This window comes from Oncorhynchus gorbuscha, linkage group LG15 (assembly GCF_021184085.1).
Source record: "Oncorhynchus gorbuscha isolate QuinsamMale2020 ecotype Even-year linkage group LG15, OgorEven_v1.0, whole genome shotgun sequence".
Classification (NCBI taxonomy): domain Eukaryota; kingdom Metazoa; phylum Chordata; class Actinopteri; order Salmoniformes; family Salmonidae; genus Oncorhynchus; species Oncorhynchus gorbuscha.
Window position 1 is genome coordinate 66,957,687 of NC_060187.1, and position 24,054 is coordinate 66,981,740.

The following is a 24,054-nucleotide window of genomic DNA, read 5'->3' on the forward strand; positions in this document are numbered from 1 at the left end:
GGCCAAGATGTTCAAGTATTGTATCACCTCACTGAATAATAATATAAGTCAATTATTATAATATCTGGAAAAGCAGCCAGAGGGAGAGGCTGGCTGATATGTTCAAGATGTAATACAGACTAGATGGCGAAGTGGGTAGCGACCCGAATTCATGTGCCCAACTTGTTTTAATCTTATGTCATCTGTGTACGCCTGTGGATGTTTTTCAAGAGTTATGACTCAAAGTCTGACATTAGTTCAACCAAGCAGGGATGCACAACTCTAGTCCTTGACGGCCGCACTTGTTATCAGTCAGGGAGGAAAGAACTAGCAGAATGACAGACCAAACCCCTGCCCTAAAACAACCCATCTTCTTCAGTAGTAGGCCATGGTCTAATACTTCACATTGATGTCAGCTCGTATGATCATGGTGGTGGTCCACTGCTTCAAGGCTGAAGTGTACTGTCAGACATGTCATAATTCTGGGAAATAAGACCTTTACTTCTCTCTTGTTGCTTGTCTAAATATGGCGTATTCAATTCTATATCTCTGATGCACTGGGTTTCATACGAATGGGACTTCAAAAGCATCTTGTCAGGATGTGGGCGCTCTAGTTCCAGAGCTCGCTCTCTCTCTCGCTCAAACCACTGACAGTTTTAATGAATTCATTTCTTAGTTATATTGACAAACGCATTGAAATAACTTGCAGTCGCAGGGATTGTGACTAATATTAAGACATGTTGGACATTGGGGCAATCCAGTACTCAAAAGGGGTTTTCCAGTGTGTGTGTGTACATTCGCAAGCGTGTGTGTGAGAGATAGAAAGTGAACGTTACCATGCACGTAGGGTATTATGAAAAAGGGAACCAGCAATTATTAGCCTACATCAGCAATTTCTGAAAAACCCCGAGGTTCAGTGTCCTTGACAAGCTCCCAGCAGGGCAACACCCTTTTATTATAGTACCATTGTAGGCCTTAGGGCCTAATAGATCCGTTATACTGGTGTGTTTGTTTTGCATCAAATACTGCACTGAAACATTTATTTTCATAAGACATTAATAATACTCAAAAGCTCAAACTTTTGGGACAGTTACACATTTGTTTTATTGTTTTGGCTCTGTACTCCAGCACATGTGATTTGAAATGATACAATGACTATGTAGTTAAAGTGCAGACTGTCCGCTTTAATTTGAGGGTATTTTAATACATATCGGGTGAACTGTTTATGAATTGGATGACATTTTGATTCTACCATTATTACAGATAATCCTGGATGAATCGTGAATAATGATGAGTGAGAAAGTTAGAGATGCGCACACATCATACCCCGAAGACGTGCTAACCTCTCAACATTACAATAACGGGAGGTCAGCATTATGGGGGGGGTGTATTATATATGTGCGTCTAACTTGCTCACTCATCGTTGTTCACAATTCATTAAGGATTATCTGTAGTCATGCTAGAATCCTCATATAATGCACATATAAGTGAATTTGTCCCAATACTTCTGGTCCCCTAAAATGGGGGAACTATGTACAAAAACAGTTCTAAACGGTTCACCGATATGGATGAAAATACCCTCAAATTAAAGCTGACAGTCTGCACTTTAACCTCAAAGTTATTGTATTTGTTGTATAATTTAAAATCCAAAGTGCTGAAGTACAGAGCCAAAACAACAAAAAATTGTCATTTTGGAGCTCACTGTATATTATTACCTCCTGTAGCCTGTCATAATTTCCCCCTGGACAAGTGTCACCGTGCTCCAGTGTCACAAGGAAGCTACTGATGAACTCTTGGAATATAACAGGAAACAGGCTGCCAGTGGCCACTTCCTGTTTGCCAGTCAACCTTTGGAGCCCAACCTCCATCGATTTCCTCTACTCTCACTTTTTCAAGGCCCTTTTAGTAATTCTCTCACACTCTAGGCATACATATGTACTCTTACACGTTAGATGTGCTAAATACTAGTGATTAGAGGTCGACCGATTAATCGGAATGGCCGATTAATTAGGGCCAATTTCAAGTTTTCATAACAATCGGTAATCTGCATTTCTGGACACCGATTATGGCTGATTACATTGCACTCCACAAGGAGACTCCGTGGCAGGCTGACCACCTGTTATACGAGTGCAACAAGGAGCCGAGGTAAGGTACTAGTTAGCATTAAACTTATCTTTTATAAAAAACAATCTTAACATAATCACTAGTTAACTACACATGGTTGATGATTTTACTAGTTTATCTAGCTTGTCCTGCTTTGCATATAATCATTGAATCACAAACTACTTCGCCAAACGGGTGATTTAACAAGCGCATTCGTGAAAAATGCACTGTCGTTGCACCAATGTGTACCTAACCATAAACATAAATGCCTTTCTTAAAATCAATACACAAATATTTTTAAACCTGCATATTTAGTTAATATTGCCTGCTAACATGAATTTCTTCTAACTAGGGAAATTGTCGCTACTCTTGCGTTCCGTGCAAGCAGATTCAGGGTATATGCAGCAGTTTGGGCTGCCTGGCTCGTTGCGAAGTGTGTGAAGACCATTTCTTCCTAACGATGACCGTAATTAATTTGCCAGACTTGTACATAATTATGACATAACATTGAAGGTCGTGCAATGTAACAGCAACATGTTTCATTATGTTTTTAGACTAAATTGATTTTATTGATGTATTATATTAAGTTAAAGTAAGTGTTCATTCAGTATTGTTGTAATTGTCATTATTACAAATATATATATACAGTGGGGCAAAAAAGCATTTAGTCAGCCACCAATTGTGCAAGTTCTTCCACTTAAAAAGATGAGGCTTGTAATTTTTATCATAGGTACACTTCAACTATGACGGACAAAATTAGAAAAAAATTCATCCAGAAAATCACGTAGGATTTTTAATGAATTTCTTTGCAAATTATGGTGGAAAATAAGTATTTGGTCACCTACAAACAAGCAAGATTTCTGGCTCTCACAGACCTGTAACTAATTCTTTAAGAGGCTCCTCTGTCCTCTACTTGTTACCTGTATTAATGGCACCTGTTTGAACTTGTTATCAGTATAAAATACACCTGTCCACAACCTCAAACAGTCACACTCCAAACTCCACTATGGCCAAGACCAAAGCGCTGTCAAATGACACCAGAAACAAAATTGTAGACCTGCACCAGGCTGGGAAGACTGAATCTGCAATAGGTAAGCAGCTTGGTTTGAAGAAATCAGCTATGGGAGCAATTATTAGGAAATGGAAGACATACAACACCACTGATAATCTCCCTCGATCTGGGGCTCCATGCAAGATCTCACCCCGTGGGGTCAAAATGATCACAAGAATGGCAAGCAAAAATCCCAGAACCACACGGGGGGACCTAGTGAATGAACTGCAGAGAGCTGGGACCAAAGTAACAAAGCCTACCATCAGTAACACACTACGCCGCCAGGGGACTCAAATCCTGCAGTGCCAGACTTGTCCCCCTGCTTAAGCCAGTACATGTCCAGGCCCGTCTGAATCAAATCAAATGTATTTATATAGCCCTTCGTACATCAGCTGATATCTCAAAGTGCTATACAGAAACCCAGCCTAAAACCCCAAACAGCAAGCAATGCAGGTGTTGAAGCACGGTGGCTAGGAAAAACTCCCTAGGAAGAAACCTACAGAGGAACCAGGCTATGTGGGGTGGCCAGTCCTCTTCTGGCTGTGCCGGGTGGAGATTATAACAGAACATGGCCAAGTTGTTCAAATGTTGAACAGCATGGTCAAATAATAATAATCACAGGCAGAACAGTTGAAACTGGAGCAGCAGCACGACCAGGTGGACTGGGGACAGCAAGGAGTCATCATGTCAGGTAGTCCTGAGGCATGGTCCAAGGGCTCAGGTCCTCCGAGAGAGAGAAAGAAAGAAAGAAAGAAAGAAAGAAAGAAAGAAAGAAAGAAAGAAAGAAAGAAAGAAAGAATTAGAGAGAGCATACTTAAATTCACACAGGACACCAGTTAGGACAGAAGTACTCCAGATATAACAAACTGACCCTAGCCCCCCGACACATAAACTACTGCAGCATAAATAGTGGATCCTGAGACAGGAGGGGTCAGGAGACACTGTTGCCAAATAGGAAGGATATAACCCCACCCACTTTGCCAAAGCACAGCCCCCACACCACTAGAGGGATATCTTCAACCACCAATTTACCTTCCTGAGACAAGGTCGAGTATAGCCCACAAAGATCTCTGCCACGGCACAACCCAAGGAGGGGCGCCAACCCAGACAGGAAGATCACATCAGTGACTCAACCCACTCAAGTGACGCACCCCTCCTAGGGACGGTATGAAAGAGCCCTACTAGTAAGCCAGTGAATCAGCCACTGTAATAGGGTTAGAGGCAGAGAATCCCTGAAGTTTGCTGGAGAGCATTTGGATGATCCAGAAGAAGATTGGGTCAGATGAAACCAAAATATAACTTTTTGGTAAAAACTCAACTCGTCGTGTTTGGAGAACAAAGAATTCTGAGTTGCATCCAAAGAACACCATACCTACTGTGAACATTGGGGGTGGAAAAATCATGCTTTGGGGCTGTTTTTCTGCAAAGGGACCAGGACGACTGATCCATGTAAAGGAAAGAATTAATGGGGCCATGTATCGTGTGATTTTGAGTGAAAACCTCCTTCCATCAGCAAGGGCATTGAAGATGAAACGTGGCTGGGTCTTTCAGCATGACAATGATCCCAAACACACCGCCCGGGCAACAAAGGAGTGGCTTCGTAAGAAGCATTTGAAGGTCATGGAGTGGCCTAGCCAGTCTCCAGATCTCAACCCCATAGAAAATCTTTGTAGGGAGTTGAAAGTCCGTGTTGCCCAGCAACAGCCCCAAAACATCACTGCTCTAGAGGAGATCTGCATGGAGGAATGGGCCAAAATACCAGCAACAGTATGTGAAAACCTTGTGAAGACTTACAGAAAACATTTGACCTCTGTCATTGCGAACAAAGGGTATATAACAAAGTATTGAGATAAACATTTGTTATTGACCAAAAACTTATTTTCCACCATAATTTGCAAATAAATTCAATGAAAAATTCATTTTTTCTTCTCATTTTGTCTGTCATAGTTGAAGTGTACCTATGAGGAAAATTACAGGCCTCAACTTTTTAAGTGGGAGAACTTGCACAATTGGTGGTTGACTAATTACTTTTTTGCCCCACTGTATGTATGTGTATATATATATTTATTAAAAAATAAATCATTAAAAAGTGGCTGATTTAATCGGTTTCGGCATTTTTTGTCCTCCAGCAGCCTTTTAAGCATTCTAGTACAGTTAAATAGTTTTTGGCCGATTATCAATATCCAATATTTTTATTACAAAAAAAAACAATATCGATAACCGATATAAAAATGTTTAGCAGCCTTTTAAGCATTCTAGTACAGTTAAATAGTTAACACACACACATGGATGCAGCGGTTTAAGGCACTGCATCTCAGTGCAAGAGGCGTCACTACAGTCCCTGGGTCGAATCTAGGCTGTATATACACAATTTGGCCGGGATTGTATTGTAAATAATACTTTATTTAACTAGGCAAGTCTGTTAAGAACAAAGGTTACACACACACACTGACCAAAACGTTAATTTGTTGGCATGTACTATGGAACTCGTTTGGGTCTTTGCGTGTAAAAAATATACGATTTAATGTGTCAAATAGTTTTGTTGACCAATGCAGACCTTAATATGACTGCACGTCACATAATAATTTAACGTACATTTTTTACGTAGTTGTGACATATGAAATGATAGCGTAATAATGATTAATCGATACATATGCTATGATGCTGGTAAAGTTGTCTCGCTCACCTACAGTGCTGGTCATAAAGAAAAGCTAGCTAGCTCATGGATGCAAACAATGTTCTTCCCCTAAAGCATAGCAAAACGACATGTGTTTTTTTGTTTACCTTTATTTAACGAGGCAAGTCAGTTAAGAACAAATTCTTATTTTCAATGACTGCCTAGGAACAGTGGGTTAACTGCCTGTTCAGGGGCAGAACGACAGATTTGTACCTTGTCAGCTCGGGGATTTGAACTTGCAACCTTTTGGTTACTAGTCCAACGCTCTAACCACTAGGCTACCCTGCCGTTTCAGTAGCAATAGTTAGCTAGCTGTCATCATCTAGCCTTCAAAATAAAAGTATGGCATAATTCTACTATGTATTCATTTGTATAACTGTCAATGACATACTTTTATTTTGAAGGCAAACTGCAAATTCCAGTTGTGCCTAAATCCTTACTATGGCTAGCTTCACAACACATAAACCGGTCTGGTCGAGCCTCACTCGCCAGATAACGTTATAAGCAGCCAGCTCGCTTTATCTTTGGGCAACAGGGTTAAGTAGCTGGCTAGCTATTTATTTTAATGAACTGAAGTTAAATTCCAATTGGCTAACAACAAGTGGCAACCTAGCTAATACTTACTCACAAGGATTCCTAAATCATTGCTCAAAATAATGAAAATGACTTCAGTTTCCTACTCTGTCCTGTCTTCCTAGCAGTGATTTATCGACTCACCTACTCTGTGAGGAATGCCAATCCATCCTGTATAAATGCTCTCAAGACAGTAATGCTCCCTCTGAAATGATTGGAGAAGGAATCCACATTATTTGTTTCTAATGATTCGCTGAGTCGCTTTTAGTTTTTTTGATTAGCTTTTAAATAGATTTGACGTATTTGTTGGCGTTTGGTTTACCTTTACCTTTACCTGTTGGCTAGCTAGCTTTGAATGCCGCAACACTACAGAAGTAAATAGGACTGCATTAGTAGAGATGGCTTGCAGTAGTGAAGATTGTCCACTACTCTGACAGTCACAAAATGTATGGTGAGCCAGTGGCAGGATCGGCATCTACAAAGGGTTAGGGTAGGGATAGATAGACTTATCTACGAAGTCCAAAGCACAGAGAGGAAGTTGGGAATGGAGAGGCGCGCTCTGTGCTGCTGAGGCTACGGACCTCGGCTGACCATCCAAAGTGCAAGCCTGATCCATTTACATTTACATTACATTTAAGTCATTTAGCAGACACTCTTATCCAGAGCGACTTACAAATTGGTGCATTCACCTTATGACATCCAGTGGAACAACCACTTTACAATAGTGCATCTAAATATTTTAAGGGGGGGTGAGAAGGATTACTTTATCCTATCCTAGGTATTCCTTAAAGAGGTGGGGTTTCAGGTGTCTCCGGAAGGTGGTGATTGACTCCGCTGTCCTGGCGTCGTGAGGGAGTTTGTTCCACCATTGGGGAGCCAGAGCAGCGAACAGTTTTGACTGAGCTGAGCGGGAACTGTACTTCCTCAGTGGTAGGGAGGCGAAAGGCCAGAGGTGGATGAACGCAGTGTCCTTATTTGGGTGTAGGGCCTGATCAGAGCCTGGAGGTACTGAGGTGCCGTTCCCCTCACAGCTCCGTAGGCAAGCACCATGGTCTTGTAGCGGATGCGAGCTTCAACTGGAAGCCAGTGGAGAGAGCGGAGGAGCGGGGTGACGTGAGAGAACTTGGGAAGGTTGAACACTAGACGGGCTGCCCATGAGTTGTAGGGGTTTAATGGCACAGGCAGGGAGCCCAGCCAACAGCGAGTTGCAGTAATCCAGACGGGAGATGACAAGTGCCTGGATTAGGACCTGCGCCGCTTCCTGTGTGAGGCAGGGTCGTACTCTGCGGATGTTGTAGAGCATGAACCTACAGGAACCCGCCTTGATGTTAGTTGAGAACGACAGTTTGTTGTCCAGGATCACGCCAAGGTTCTTAGCGCTCTGGGAGGAGGACACAATGGAGTTGTCAACCGTGATGGCGAGATCATGGAACGGGCAGTGGGAGGAAGAGCAGCTCCGTCTTGCCGAATTCAGCTTGAGGTGGTGATCCGTCATCCACACTGATATGTCTGCCAGACATGCAGAGATGCGATTAGCCACCTGGTCATCAGAAGGGGGAAAGGAGAAGATTAATTGTGTGATGCATAGCAATGATAGGAGAGACCATGTGAGGTTATGACAGAGCCAAGTGACTTGGTGTATAGCGAGAATAGGAGAGGGCCTAGAACAGAGCCCTGGGGGACACCAGTGGTGAGAGCGCGTGGTGAGGAGACAGATTCTCGCCACGCCACCTGGTAGGAGCGACCTGTCAGGTAGGAAAAATCCAAGCGTGGGCCGCGCCGGAGATGCCCAACTCGGAGAGGGTGGAGAGGAGGATCTGATGGTTCACAGTATCGAAGGCAGCCGATAGGTCTAGAAGGATGAGAGCAGAGGAGAGAGAGTTAGCTTTAGCGGTGCGGAGCGCCTCCGTGATACAGAGAAGAGCAGTCTCAGTTGAATGACTAGTCTTGAAACCTGACTGATTTGGATCAAGAAGGTCATTCTGAGAGAGATAGCGGGAGAGCTGACCAAGGACGGCACGTTCAAGAGTTTTGGAGAGAAAAGAAAGAAGGGATACTGGTCTGTAGTTGTTGACATCGGAGGGATCGAGTGTAGGTTTTTTTTGATCCCATCCACGACTTATTAACTTTCTTGATTTGCCAACTGTATCACATGTATTGTTTTGTTTTCCTGTTGTATTTCCTGATGCATATGAAATCCAACTTTTATTTGCCATGTATAATGAAATAAACACTCAACTAATGGGTGGGGAGAGGATGAGTGGTAATTGATCTCCCATCTCAGCAGAATTTAGCAGCTTATTGTTGACCCTCAGACTACCTCTCAGACGGGTCATATCTGTATGAAATGCGAATGACTCAATTCCTTTGAGTCAAAAATAAATATTTGTGGTTGTTTATCTATTGTCAATGATGAGAACCAAATATTGTCAATCTGAGTAATAAGATTTTGTTTCTATAAGACTGTCGGAAGGAAGAAATCCATTCATCATCAACTGCTCAGCCAGATGTATATTTACATAAGCAAGATCGCACAATCTCAATTTGGTTCCCCCTCCGTCTACTTTTCGCTCTCTTTTTCTCCCCCTCTCCCTCCCTCTCCACAGCAGTTGGCAGACAGGAGGCATGACGGAGGAGAAATGCCCCCAGCTAGTGGACTACTTTGTGGTGGCAGGGCTGGCTCCGGGGGGCTCAGCCCCACTGGACGAAGAGGGCCAGCAGAGAGGGGGCCGGGTGGTGGAGCCGGTCATAGACCTGGCGGTGATCGCCCGGGGCTTGGGGGAGGAGGTGCCTGAGGGCTTCACCTGCATCGAGAAGACCCAGGGGGGCCACCCGGCCGAGCTGAGCACCGGACTCATCAACAACCCCCACATGTACCTGTGTTACCGCCGTGGGCATGACAAACCACCCATCCTCGACCTCGGGTGAGACACTCGAGCAGTGATGAAAATAAATGATCATTCTATTCTAATGTGTGCTGGAGTCAGACATTAGCCACAGCATCAATTTAAAGCTATGCATGGTGCTTGGAGTTCACATACTGTAGCTAATGCATAACAATGCTTTGAGCTTGCATTATGCAATTATCGACATACTGCATGCTGTAACCATGTACTTGTGACCACGAAGGTTTTATTGTATGCTATTGCTATGTAGCCCTGAACCGCCATAATCATTAAATTAAGCATGTCTGGCCAAGCCATACATGACTGCAAAATGTAATTGAATACATACCCATAGATTCTTTCATGGAAAGAGCTATGCACGTCACATGATACATTCATTCTGGACAAAGTGTGGGATGTCTTCTAAACATGAAAAGAAAAGGTTTCCTTGAATGAGTGATAGAAATTGGTTTCTGTTAACTGTATAACTAGTGACATTGACTGACTCATTGTCCTGACTCTGCCCCCTCCCCCGGTCCCCAGGGTGCTGTACGAGGGCAAAGAGGTGGTGAAGCAGGGCTGGTATGTGATCGAGACTACCCCCTACAGCCGCTCAGCCAGCCTGAGCTCCGGGGGGCCCGCCACCCACCGCACCTTCCTGACTTACCGCCGGGCCCCAGAGTCCCAGGCCCTCCACACCCTGGGGGTCACAGACATCTCCCTCCTGCTGCCCAGTAAGGGGGAGGTGGCCCCCCACACCTTCTGCCGGGTGGAGAAGAACCTCAACACTGGCATAGTGGGTTTGAAGCGCTCTGTTTTTCTACTGTTTTTTAAATGTATTTTTTTACTTAATTCTTCATCTTTCTCCCTCTATCCCTCTCTCTCACTGTGATTTGTTGTTTTGGCTCCACAGTGGGGTCCAGCATTATACCTGTGCTACAAGAGAGCTGTAGCCAAAGCCAATGCCCTAGTCTATGAGGCAGGTGAGTGTAGACTGTTCCATTATGACGGTATCACAGCACTCATTCTGCTGCGTCGCGATATGTGACGTTTTAAACAGGGCCTATTGACCTACTTCTCACAATTAAATACATTTAGAAGCAGAAAGATCTATCAAAAATTAAAGTCTCTCTGTAGTCACTAATCAAAATGGTACTTTTATTAACCGTCTGTCTCTGTGTGTGTGTTTCCCAGGTCTGATCAGTCGGTATCCTGAAGCGGACGTGGAGTCGTTCCCCCTGCCAGAGTCTGTGCCTATGTTCTGTCTGCCCATGGGTGTGACGGTGGAGAGCTGGCCCCTCAACACCAAGTACCAGCTCCCTGTCTTCTCTACCTTCGTCCTCACTAGCGCCTGTGGCGACAAGGTGGGTCCGCCTACCTGCCTTCTTCTCACACACACTCTCCAACACTCTTAACACTGCGCAGTGGCTTAGCTATTGAGTCCATTGGGTTATGTGTTAAACTGTATAGGAATTTTAATAATATCAGGTGAATGTATAATCTATTGTAGCTCGTTGCAAGTCACCGGTTCAGTCAATTTCAACAAATGACAATAACTTAAGATGTCATTATTTGTCAGACATTGAAATACTTCACTCCATCCATGTTGCCTGCAGTAACAGTGACAATCATAATGGTAATAGTAAAGTTTCCTAATTCATATTAAATCCAGACAACAAGCAAAAATAATTCTAATAAAAGCCCAGTTTATTCCAAAATATCAATCATATCATCCTAGTAGGATGTGCCCAGGATGAACCTGACCCCTTTCTTCAACTGTTTCCAGAACCTCCTCAGACCTATTTCAAGCCAAATCACCCCTGTACTCTTTCCCTGCAACATCATCTCCATCACCAGCCTCTTCCCCTTTCCTTTTTCTGTTCCCTATCCTTCCTTTTCTGCTCTTTCCTCTCAGCCTTGCTCTCAAGCCGTGTTTTCTTATCCCTTGCCTTGTCCTGTCACCTGGGGGACCTGGCCATTTTTCTGAGATAGATAACAAGTATTGTTTAACTGCAATAACAACAGAATACTAGTATAGCTACTAATTCTTGTTTAGTTGTACTACTGCTACTACTGGATTCGTTCTAAAATGGTAACGTTGAAGAGATGATAGTTTACTAAACAGATGGATAGTATAGTAGAAACAACATTATAGTGCTAAAGAAACTCAGCAAAAAAAGAAACGTCCTCTCACTGACAACTGTATTTACTTTCAGAAAACTTAACATGTAAATATTTTCAACAACTGAGACATGAACTGAACAAGTTCCACAGACATGTGACTAACAGAAATGGAATAATGTGTCCCTGAACAAAGGGGTGGTCAAAATCAAAAGTTACAGTCAGTATCTGGTGTGGCCACCAGCTGCATTAAGTACTGCAGTGCATCTCCTCCTCATGGACTGCACCAGATTTGCCCGTTCTTGCTGTGAGATGTTACCCCACTCTTCCACCTAGGCACCTGCAAGGGAATGGCCCTAGCCCTCACCCTCCGATCCAACAGGTCCCAGACATGCTCAATGGGATTGAGATCCGGGCTCTTCACTGGCCATGGCAGAACACTGACATTCCTGTCTTGCAGGAAATCACACACAGAATGAGCAGTATGGCTGGTGGCGTTGTCATGCTGGAGGGTCATGTCAGAATGAGCCTGCAGGAAGGGTACCACATGAGTGAGGAGGATGTCTTCCCTGTAACTCACAGCGTTGAGATTGCCTGCAATGACAACAAGCTCAGTCCAATGACGGACCCTCCACCTCCAAATCGATCCCACTCCAGAGTACAGGCCTCCGTGTAACGCTCATTCCTTCAACGATAAATACAAATCTGACCATCACCCCTGGTGAGACAAAACCGTGACTCGTCAGTGAAGAGCACTTTTTGCCAGTCCTGTTTGGGCCAGTGATGGTGGGTTTGTGCCCATAGGCGACGTTGTTGCCGGTGATGTCTGGTGAGGACCTGCTTTACAACAGGCCTTCAAGCCATCAGTCCAACCTCTCTCAGCCTATTGCGGACAGTCTGAACACTGATGGAGGGTTTGTGCGTTCCTGGTGTAACTCTGGAAGTTGTTGTTGCCATCCTGTACTTGTCCCGCAGGTGTGATTTTCGGCTGTATCGATCCTGTGCAGGTGTTGTTACACGTGGTCTGCCATTGCGAGGTCGATCAGCTGTCCGTCCTGTCTCCCTGTAGCGCTGTCTTAGGCATCTCACAGTATGGACATTGCAATTTATTGCCCTTGCCGCATCTGCAGTTCTCATGCCTCCTTGCAGTATACTTAAGGCACATTCACGCAGATGAGCAGGGACCCTGGGCGTCTTTCTTTGGTGTTTTTCAGAGTCAGTAGAAAGGCCTCTTTAGTGTCCTAAGTTTTCATAACTGTGACCTTAATTGCCTACCGTCTGTAAGCGTCTTAACGACCGTTCCACAGGTGCATGTTCATTAATTGTTTAAGGTTCATTGAACAAGCATGGGAAACAGTGTTTAAACCCTTTACAATGAAGTTCTGTGAAGTTATTTGGATTTGTATTAATTATTTTTGAAGACAGGGTCCTGAAAAAGGAACATTTATTTTTTTGCTGAGTTTAGTCACTAAAGCTCACCTTTGATTGACCACCCTTTGTTTTTCTGTCTTTCTTTGGACAAATCCTGAACTCGCCAAGCCATATCCTCTAGCAATCCCTCCATCTTGGCTAGGTATCTACCCTCTACTTCCAGTTTTCTGTCTCCATAGGATCTCCCTCTTTCTGATCTCTCTCCTCTTGTCCTCTAACCACTCCCTCTCTCTCTTGAACATTCTTTCACATTTCTGTTCAAAAGGGCTTAGGTCCTGTTTTTTCCTCATGTGATCTCCCTCTGCCTTCTGAGGGTGTTCTACTGTTTGGGAGTCAGTGCAGGTTTCACTGTTTGGGAGTCAGAAGGCATCAGTGCAGGCTCCACTGTTTGGTAGTCAGTAGGCGTCAGTGCAGGTTCCACTGTTTGGGAGTCAGTGGGCGTCAGTGCAGGTTCCACTGTTTGGGAGTCAGTGGGCGTCAGTGCAGGTTCCACTGTTTGGGAGTCAGTGGGCGTTCCACTGTTTGGGAGTCAGTAGGTGTCAGTGCAGGTTCCACTGTTTGGGAGTCAGTAGGCGTCAGTGCAGGTTCCACTGTTTGGGAGTCAGTAGGCGTCAGTGCAGGTTCCACTGTTTGGTAGTCAGTAGGTGTCAGTGCAGGTTCCACTGTTTGGGAGTCAGTAGGCGTCAGTGCAGGTTCCACTGTTTGGGAGTCAGTAGGCGTCAGTGCAGGTTCCACTGTTTGGGAGTCAGTAGGCGTCAGTGCAGGTTCCACTGTTTGGTAGTCAGTAGGCGTCAGTGCAGGTTCCACTGTTTGGGAGTCAGTAGGCGTCAGTGCAGGTTCCACTGTTTGGGAGTCAGTAGGCGTCAGTGCTGGTTCCACTGTTTGGTAGTCAGTAGGCGTCAGTGCAGGTTCCACTGTTTGGGAGTCAGTAGGCGACAGTGCAGGTTCCACTGTTTGGGAGTCTGTGCCATGTCTCTCATTTGTATGGATCTGTTAAGACAAAATTAAACTACTATAAGCCTATTTGGAAATTTAGCCGAGACCGCTTTTTGCCTTAACTTGAAACGGAGCAGAAAAGCGAATCAGAAAATGCCCGTGTTTACCGAAGTTGGGCGGTGGTGTCTGGTCTGGAATGACCTTTCTGATGGCAGACAATTTTCTTGTCGTCCTGAAAAAATAAATGGTTTCCATATAATCATGCAAACAAGACCATTACATTGATCAAGAATGGTTAGCATATGGCAATAGGCTGTAGTGTTTTGGCAATATTTGATTTTAATTGTTTTTTAAATTCATAGTTATTGGCCTTCTTGGGCTGGTAGACGCACTGCGTTAGCGATTCATTACATTCCCCTCTGCCTTCTGTGGGTGTTCCACTGTTTGGTTTCCATATAATCATGAAACAAGACCATCATTGATCAAAATGGAACAATGGCACTTAGCCTTTTGGCATATTTGATTTTAATTGTTTTTTAAATTCAAGACCACTTTCACATTTGCCTTCACATTCCCCTGAAACAGATCTGAAAAAAATGGAAATATTTACATTTTTAAGTCATTTAGCAGACGCTCTTATCCAGAGCGACTTACAAATTGGTGCATTCACCTTATGACATCCAGTGGAACAGCCACTTTACAATAGTGCATCTAAATATTTTAAGGGGGGGAGGGGGAGGTGAGAAGGATTACTTTATCCTATCCTAGGTATTCCTTAAAGAGGTGGGGTTTCAGGTGTCTCCGGAAGGTGGTGATTGACTCCGCTGTCCTGGCGTCGTGAGGGAGTTTGTTCCACCATTGGGGAGCCAGAGCAGCGAACAGTTTTGACTGGGCTGAGCGGGAACTGTACTTCCTCAGTGGTAGGGAGGCGAGCAGGCCAGAGGTGGATGAACGCAGTGCCCTTATTTGGGTGTAGGGCCTGATCAGAGCCTGGAGGTACTGAGGTGCCGTTCCCCTCACAGCTCCGTAGGCAAGCACCATGGTCTTGTAGCGGATGCGAGCTTCAACTGGAAGCCAGTGGAGAGAGCGGAGGAGCGGGGTGACGTGAGAGAGAACTTGGGAAGGTTGAAAACTAGACGGGCTGCGGCGTTCTGGATGAGTTGTAGGGGTTTAATGGCACAGGCAGGGAGCCCAGCCAACAGCGAGTTGCAGTAATCCAGACGGGAGATGACAAGTGCCTGGATTAGGACCTGCGCCGCTTCCTGTGTGAGGCAGGGTCGTACTCTGCGGATGTTGTAGAGCATGAACCTACAGGAACGGGCCACCGCCTTGATGTTAGTTGAGAACGACAGGGTGTTGTCCAGGATCACGCCAAGGTTCTTAGCGCTCTGGGAGGAGGACACAATGGAGTTGTCAACCGTGATGGCGAGATCATGGAACTGGCAGTCCTTCCCCGGGAGGAAGAGCAGCTCCGTCTTGCCGAAGTTCAGCTTGAGGTGGTGATCCGTCATCCACACTGATATGGCTGCCAGACATGCAGAGATGCGATTCGCCACCTGGTCATCAGAAGGGGGAAAAGAGAAGATTAATTGTGTGTCGTCTGAATTTTTTATATATTTTTTTTATTTTTTTTTAAATGCCAGTGCCATAATGAATGTATGGGCTGGTTTACCGAAGATGGGCAGTGATGTCTGGTCCTGGATCTGCCTCTTTCATGCCAGACAGTTTTCTCGTCTTCCTGAAAAAAGAAAAGGTTTCAATTATTATTATGACAAGAACATAACATGGATCAAAAATGATTTGCATATGGCATCAGATTAAGAAATCTAAGATTAGGCTATCGTGTTAAAACAACATTTTCATATGATTTTAAAAAAAAACTTACAGATCATCCCCTTCTTCGAGGGACACACTCACTACGTCCATGATTCATTATGTCCTTTTCTGCCTTCTGAGGGTGTTTCACTGTTTGGGTCACAGAGTCAGTGCCTTCTCTCCTTTGTATGGACAAAATTAAACAACTCTCAGCCAAGACCACTCTCAAATTTGCTTTCATTTGAAACAGAACTGAAAATGTTTATTACAGAACGTCTGTGTTACTAATAAGTACATTCTTATGTATTGGCTGGTTTACCAATGTAGGGCAGTGGCATCTAGCCCTAGATCGACCTCTTGCACAGCTGACAATTTTCTCTTCATCAGAAACTGCAGTTCTTCAGGACATGGACACACTTAGTTCTCGATTCATTGCTTTGTTGAACAGAGGGTCCAATAAATGTGAAAAATCAGCTTGAAAAAATCTGCAGAAATAGCAAGGTTGTCTCTTCAAAGGATTTTTCACAAACTGACGATTTTGGAATATGATGTTCCATTGATTTTGTTTGATATAGTAATCATCACTATGGTAACTCAGAACTCATCTGATTATGATTAGGGAATAGCATCATGAGTGATGACATCACAATCACAAGGTATATCTCACTGATCATCCCCAAAGCCAACACCCCATTTGGCCGCCTTTCCTTCCAGTTCTCTGCTGCCAGTGCCTGTAACAAATTGCAAAAATCGATGAATTTGGAGACTTTTATTTTCCTCACCAACTTTAAACATCTGAGCAGCTAACCGATCACTTCAGCTGTACATAGTCCATCTGTAAATAGCCCACCCAATCTACCTACCTCATCCCCTTACTGTTTATTTACTTTTCTGCTCTTTTGCACACCAGTATCTCTACTTGCACATCATCATCTGCTAAATTCTAATGATTCACTCCTATTGCCTATTTATTGCCTACCTCCTCATGCCTTTTGCACACACTGTATATAGACTTTCTTTTCTCCACTGTGTCATTGACCTGTTAGTGTTATTAGCTTGTTTATTGTTTACTCCATGTGTAACTCTGTGTTGTTGTCTGTGTCACACTGCTTTGCTTTATCTTGGCCAGGTCGCAGTTGCAAATGAGAATTTGTTCTCAACTAGCCTACCTAGTTAAATAAAGGTGAAATACATTTTTTTAAATGACACCCCAGTGAGGAGTGTGTTGCTAATTCTATGATTGCGACAACAAAAACTAATTCTAGAACCAAATGGGCTGAAGTATTTCTAATTCTACAAAATGCCATGACCTACAGTAGCTGACAAGGTTCACAAATACACACTCACAAAGAAATGCATATCAAGTGTGATATATGAACATTGACAAGTTCTAATGTTGATAAATACCATGCTTGCCTACTTAAATTACAAGTTTTAAATTGGCCCACTATATAGACTTTGTCTGCGACAGCAGCAAGAAGCCATAAAAACAACAACAAAAACATTGAGATGCAAATGACTCCAGCATGAACTCGCTCACAGTTTAATTTTAAAAAATCTATCTAGCATTTGCTAAATGCTAACTGTTCACACAGTTCAAAGCATCTAACGTTAGCTGAATCCTTAGTTTTTAACGTTCCCGTTTCTCCTCTTCCCGCCCCAGGTTTATGGTGCTGCCATCCAGTTCTATGAGGCGTTCCCACGGGAGTGCCTCTCGGAGCGGCAGAGCGTCCGTCTTGGCCTGGTGAGCGTGGTGGACCGGCGGCCTATCACCAACCGCACCCTGCAAGTGAAGAAGAGCGTGTGTGTTCTCTCCCACTGGCCCTTCTTCACCGTCTTCCAGAAGTTCCTCACCTTTGTCTACCGATACTCCATCTCCGGACCCCATGTGCTACCCCTCGAGAAGTCAGTGGCCCTTCATGGCAAATATCAGCAATGTGTCTTTATGAACCTAAACTGGCTGATCTAGTGGCTAACAAACCGTAGGCCTATTGGCTATTGATTCATGTTATGGTTGGTTGATTTATTAACAGGAACTCTGCTCTCTCCAGGCACATCTCCAGTTTCATGCACAACGTCCCGTTCCCTTCCCCTCAGCGGCCTCGCATCCTAGTGCAGGTAGGGACACCTGTCTTTAACTCAATTCACATTCTCTTATCTTTATTCCTTATTAATACATCAAAGCACTTGAAAGAATCAGAAAGGTGGAATGGAAAACCTTGCTAAGCAGTGGTTTAGCTCAGGGCTATACAAAAGGCAGCATTCAAACTGATAATTCAAGTAAGGCATGACTGTGATTATTAGTTGAGTCAGGTGTTTTAGTGCTAGTTTAGAACAAAAGCTTGCTTGCTCTGTGTGTGCTTGTATATGCCTGTGTGTGTGTATGTGTGTTACAAGCGGAAACTCAGCTTGAGTTCTATTTGAACTTGACACCAGTAGCATTGTGGTGTTTCTCACTAAAGATTTGACTTCCTCCCCCACAGGAACTGGGTGTTGAATTAATTGATGGTTTCACTGGTTAGTGTGTGCAGATGGACAGGGTAAAAATAACACCCAATCAAAGCAATCTATAATTTACTGTGGATTTAAAATAATTTCACATCACTGAATGATCCTTCCGGCACTAGAAAGTCGAGACAGTTGTTTAAGTTGTTTGTGGTTTTCTCAAACTCAAATCGAGTCAAACTTGATTCCTTATGGCTTGTTTCAAATCAAAATATATCAATTTGGTGAATGGTGGTCTTTGAAATTGAAGCATGGCTGAACTTTCTTCCTTAGACCTGTAGATTATTGTCCACCATGTTGGTTTGTAAATGAAAAATGTGTGTGTGTCATTTCAGCTCTCCCCCTATGACAACCTTCTCCTCTGTCAGCCTGTCTCCTCCCCCTTACTGCTCAGGTCAGTACAGTAAATATGCGGTCGACACAATAAACTATGTGGTGGAATGAGTTATTTTGCACTAGGAGCTATCACTCCAACAATGGCTTAGTTTCCCCTGAGGGATTTCTAGTATCATATTGAAGTGAATCCATGAAAACAATAATGAATTGATAAATAGGCTGTTCTTTTCTTGTCTGTTCTTTTCTGTCTGTAGTGGTGCTAGCTTTGTGAAGCTGCTGCAGAACCTGGGCCCTGAGAACGCCTGTGTCCTGCTGCTGGCCGTGCTGACGGAGCACAAACTACTGCTACACTCCCTCCGCCCCGACGTCCTCACCTCCGTCAGCGAGGCCCTGGTGTCTGTGAGTTACACACACACGCCAAACCTACACCCACGTATGCAATCACACACACACCGCCACTCACACAAAGACATATACGTACACACACACTCATTCCAATCAAAGAATGCACTCTATCCCTCCAGATGACGTTCCCTCTGCGTTGGCACTGCCCGTACATCCCCCTGTGCCCGCTGCGGCTGGCAGACGTACTGTGTGCCCCCATGCCCTTCATCGTGGGCGTCCACTCCAGCTACTTTGACCTCTATGACCCCCCTACTGACGTGGTGTGTGTTGACCTGGACACCAACACCATCTTTCAGTGAGTACACTGACCTTGAAGGACCTGGACCAGGATGCAACTGATGGAAGAGGAAGCATCAAAACCAAACATACGCATGTTTGAAAGGATGAAATCCATAGTTTTGTTTTCTCTTCTCCTGCAGAGCAGAGGACAAGAAGCCATTGTCATGGCGATCGCTACCAAGGAAGCATGGCAAGATGCTGGTGAATACCCTCACCAACTTGATGAAGACTCTGGAGAAAAGTGGGTGATGGCTGGAGACTCCATGCATGACATGCATTCTCTTCTCATCTCGCTTCTGTCAATCATTTACATCATCTAGTCTACTTATTCTGGAGCCCATCTAGGGACCGATGCTGGAATATGAGTACAAGCTGAAACATATTGGTGCAATACATCTGACTCTTGATAATTCAATGTGCCAATCCTTTATATCTTCATAATTTTATCTTTGTGCCTTTCTCCACCACTATCCCCATTTCCCTCACTTTTCCTCTCCCCCATCCCCACATTCCCCTCCATCAGTCTACACCACTGGCCAAGAGGAGGCCACCCTGGAGTTCCTGCTGACGGACTATGACCTGATCTACGGGCGTCAGAAGCAGCTGGAGCTGGAGATCCAGGAGGCCTTCCTGCGCTTCATGAGCTGCTTGCTGAGGGGCTACCGTGCCTACCTGCTGCCCATCACCCAGGCCCCTTCAGACAGGACTACCGACTGCAGCTCCCTCTTCAACCTGCAGGGTCAGTGGGGGGGTGACTGCCTGTGTGTGTGACTCATAACTCACAAAACAATTTACACAAGTGTACACAAATATAATATAACTTTCTAGCTGAGTACGTGTGTGTGGGTGTTTTACGGCACCTACGAAGCTAGTGTTTTAATGTGTGAAGTTAACCACTCCCTGGCTCTTGCAGGCTTCCTGAAGTCTCGTGAACGCACCCACCAGAAGTTCTACACCCAGCTGACCAGGACCCAGATGTTCACTCAGTTCATCGAGGAGTGCTCCTTCGTCAGTGATCGCCACGCCTGTCTGGAGTTCTTCGACGAGTGTGTCCAGAAGGTCAATATCACATCTTCTTGTTTTACAGGATGTTTAGTGACGCACCATATCTTATGGAAGCCTTTAGTGTGTTGATTCTAATACTGAAACCGGATGAGCCTTTTTGTATTTGCGCAGCTAATAGAAATGTGTGTGATCCCATTCCTGCCCTCTATGTTGTCAATGTTTGTGTCTACCTGCGTATATATGTGGTGTGTGTAAGCAGTCGGATGTGGAGAAGCCTGAGGAGGTGCGTCTGATAGACCTGGACGAGGCCCACAGTGGGGAGCACACGGTCTTCATCATGCCCCCAGAGGAACCCCAGGAGCCAGACGGTTCAGAGTGCCCCACTCACTACAGGTAACACAGGCGCTAAATATAGCAGGTTATGTGTTCACTAAGCTTCTCAGAGTAGGGCTGGGACTAGGATGAGTTTAGTCTTTTAAATGATAAAGAATAAGAGGGTTGATCTGATTGTAGATGAGCACAAATAAGGGCCCCGGCACTTTAGACTGTCTGATGCTGTGACCAGTGACGGCGTGTTTGTCTGTTTACAGCTATGAGACGTTCCCTGTGCTCTGCATGGATCTGTTTGACCAGCCTCAGGACCAGCTACGTGTCCCTACCAAGGGGAGTGCCCCCAGCAGCCCTGCCCCGCGACGGACTAAACAGGTACAGACCCCAACCGCCGCACCAGAGCCCCAATGCAACCCCACTGAATGCCAACAACCCCAGTGGATCCACTTTATCAAAACCACTAGGAACTATACAATAATAAGAGGCTGACTCACGCTGTTTAATTTCAATCTTTATTATTTTATTAAGAACATTACCCTGCCAGCAAATCAAAATGTATTAGCATCAATCAACTTGATCTGTTCAAGACTCCCCAGTTTATGATAACCCAGTTTTCCACAGCTAAAGAGGGAACATGCTTCACTGTTTTTCTGTGCCATTTGAATTTAATGAGCATTCATATTTCATTCTTCATTCAATATTTAAAAGCAGAAGCACAGTGGCGGCTGTGTATTTTGAGTGAATACTGCAAGCACCCTTCAGGGTTGTTAAGTTTGCCTTCTAGGACACATAAGAACCACATTATTACAGCTTTAGTAAATCTAGATTGGATGACCTAACTCCTCTGTATCCCCCTCTCTCCTTTAGGAGATTAAGCTGGCACAGAAGCGGGCACAGATATACTCGGCAGTGCCCGACATGTGGTCCAAATGCCTGCTGGGCCACTGCTATGGGCTGTGGTTCATATACCTGCCCACCTTTGTGCGGGCGGAGAGTGCCAAGGTGCGTACCTTGCAAACGGCATACGAGGTGCTCAAGCACATGGAGACCAGGAAGGTGGTACTACCGGATGAGGTGTGTTACAGGATCCTGATGCAGCTGTGTGGGCAGTACGGGCAGCCTGTGCTCGCTGTTAGGGTACTTCTGGAGATGAAGAAAGCTGGGATCACACCCAACACCATCACCTATGCATACTACAACAAGGTGAGACATGATTTACTTCAATTAAAAGTCGAACCCCGTCTGTGATCTCATATGTAAGTGTTTGTATTTTTTTTCTCCATATTGACTCACCTCTGGCTCGGCCCGCTCTCCTCAGGCAGTGCTGGAGAGCAAGTGGCCCTCTACCAATCAGGGTGGCCGTCTACGCTGGGCCAAGTTGCGTAACGTTCTGATGGCCGTGGCGCAGTTCAGACAGCCAGTCAGACAATGGCAGAAAAGTGGTTCAGTAGGCTCGCGGACAGGTCAGGACATTATTTATTTATTTTGTACTATTGTTTGTAAACAAAAATTGTCATTGGTTTTAGTGGCCTTTTTAACGGATAAAAAAAAACATGTGTAAAAACAGAGCTGAAACATGTTTTGTCTTTTTAAATAGATACAATGGACAGTAACCAACGATCCCGCCCACAATCTAACCTGATTCGTCAGTCCAGCTGGAGCGGCCTGAGTGAAAGCTCCAGCCACGAATCGCTGACGGGGTCTATGGTGAAGAGCAACAGCCTGAACAGCATGAGAGGCTCAACAGACAGTGAGTGATGGATATCTATTATATAGAAATAGAACTGTCATTGGAATGTTATACACTGTTCAAAAAAATAAAGGGAACACTTAAACAACACAATGTAACTCCAAGTCAATCACACTTCTGTGAAATCAAACTGTCCACTTAGGAAGCAACACTGACTGACAATACATTTCACATTCTGTTGTGCAAATGGAATAGGCAACAGGTGGAAATTATAGGCATTTAGCAAGACACCCCCAATAAAAGAGTAGTTCTGCAGGTGGTGACCAGACCACCTCTCAGTTCCTATGCTTCCTGGCTGATGTTTTGGTCACTTTTGAATGCTGGCGGTGCTTTCACTCTAGTGGTAGCATGAGACGGAGTCTACAACCCACACAAGTGGCTCAGGTAGTGCAGCTCATCCAGGATGGCACATCAATGCGAGGTGTGGCAAGAAGGTTTGCTGTGTCTGTCAGCGTAGTGTCCAGAGCATGGAGGCGCTACCAGGAGACGGGCCAGTACATCAGGAGATGTGGAGGAGGCCGTAGGAGGGCAACAACCCAGCAACAGGACCGCTACCTCCGCCTTTGTGCAAGGAGGAGCACTGAGAGAGCCCTGCAAAATGACCTCCAGCAGGCCACAAATGTGCATGTGTCTGCTCAAACGGTCAGAAACAGACTCCATGAGGGTCCTACGTCCACAGGGGGGTTGTGCATACAGCCCAACACCGTGCAGGACGTTTGGCATTTGCCAGAGAACACCAAGATTGGAAAATTTGCCACTGGCGCCCTGTGCTCTTCACAGATGAAAGCAGGTTCACACTGAGCACGTGACAGACATGACAGAGTCTGGAGACGCCGTGGAGAACGTTCTGCTGCCTGCAACATCCTCCAGCATGACCGGTTTGGCGGTGGGTCAGTCATGGTGTGGGGTGGCATTTCTTTGGGGGGCCGCACAGCCCTCCATGTGCTCGCCAGAGGTAGCCTGACTACCATTAGGTACCGAGATGAGATCCTCAGACCCCTTGTGAGACCATATGCTGGTGCGGTTGGCCCTGGGTTCCTCCTAATGCAAGACAATGCTAGACCTCATGTGGCTGGAGTGTGTCAGCAGTTCCTGCAAGAAGAAGGCATTGATGCTATGGACTGGCCCGCCCGTTCCCCAGACCTGAATCCAAATGAGCACATCTGGGACATCATGTCTCGCTCCATCCACCAACGCACGTTGCACCACAGACTGTCCAGGAGTTGGCGGATGCTTTAGTCCAGGTCTGGGAGGAGATCCCTCAGGAGACCATCCGCCACCTCATCAGGAGCATGCCCAGGCGTTGTAGGGAGGTCATACAGGCACGTGGAGGCCACACACACTACTGAGCCTCATTTTGACTTGTTTTAAGGACATTACATCAAAGTTGGATCAGCCTGTAGTGTGGTTTTCCACTTTAATTTTGAGAGTGACTCCAAATCCAGACCTCCATGGGTTGATAAATTTGATTTCCATTGATAATTTTTGTGTGGTTTTGTTGTCAGCACATTCAAATATGTAAAGAAAAATGTATTTAATGAGAATATTTAATTCATTCAGATCTAGGATGTGTTATTTTAGTGTTCCCTTTATTTTTTTGAGCAGTGTATAATGGCATTGAGGAGTACACCAACTCAGTCACCAGCTTCATCAACGTCATCCCCACAGTGACCATATGTACATATCCCAGCCAGAAGCCATGGATTACAGGCAACATCTGCGCCGAGTTAATTGCAGCCTTTTTCAAGGAGCAGGACACTAATCCGGATGCTTATAAGAAATCCTCCTATGCCCTCAGACAAACCATCAAACAGGCAAAACAACAATACAGGACAAAGATTGAATCCTACTACACCAGCTCTGACGCTCGTTG

General features: G+C 45.0%; 1 protein-coding gene across 3 annotated transcripts in view; it reads left to right on the forward strand.

The window, feature by feature from the left end:
• The window catches only part of LOC123997825 (DENN domain-containing protein 4B-like), a 49,258-nt gene that overhangs the window by 14,866 nt on the left and 10,338 nt on the right, over positions 1-24,054 (forward strand). Inside the window, exons 2-18 of one of the 3 annotated variants that reach the window (XM_046302406.1) lie at positions 8,993-9,307; positions 9,812-10,064; positions 10,182-10,251; positions 10,463-10,632; positions 17,235-17,476; positions 17,623-17,689; positions 18,412-18,470; positions 18,667-18,811; positions 18,937-19,112; positions 19,237-19,337; positions 19,620-19,835; positions 20,010-20,155; positions 20,358-20,494; positions 20,692-20,806; positions 21,299-21,634; positions 21,750-21,894; positions 22,029-22,181. In XM_046302406.1, the coding sequence (XP_046158362.1) occupies positions 9,009-9,307; positions 9,812-10,064; positions 10,182-10,251; positions 10,463-10,632; positions 17,235-17,476; positions 17,623-17,689; positions 18,412-18,470; positions 18,667-18,811; positions 18,937-19,112; positions 19,237-19,337; positions 19,620-19,835; positions 20,010-20,155; positions 20,358-20,494; positions 20,692-20,806; positions 21,299-21,634; positions 21,750-21,894; positions 22,029-22,181 (2,830 nt within the window). In that variant the 5' untranslated portion in view covers positions 8,993-9,008. Of the gene's footprint in view, positions 1-8,989; positions 9,308-9,811; positions 10,065-10,181; positions 10,252-10,462; positions 10,633-17,234; positions 17,477-17,622; positions 17,690-18,411; positions 18,471-18,666; positions 18,812-18,936; positions 19,113-19,236; positions 19,338-19,619; positions 19,836-20,009; positions 20,156-20,357; positions 20,495-20,691; positions 20,807-21,298; positions 21,635-21,749; positions 21,895-22,028; positions 22,182-24,054 lie in introns of all 3 variants that reach the window. The other 2 variants (XM_046302405.1, XM_046302407.1) reach the window with 2 other exon arrangements.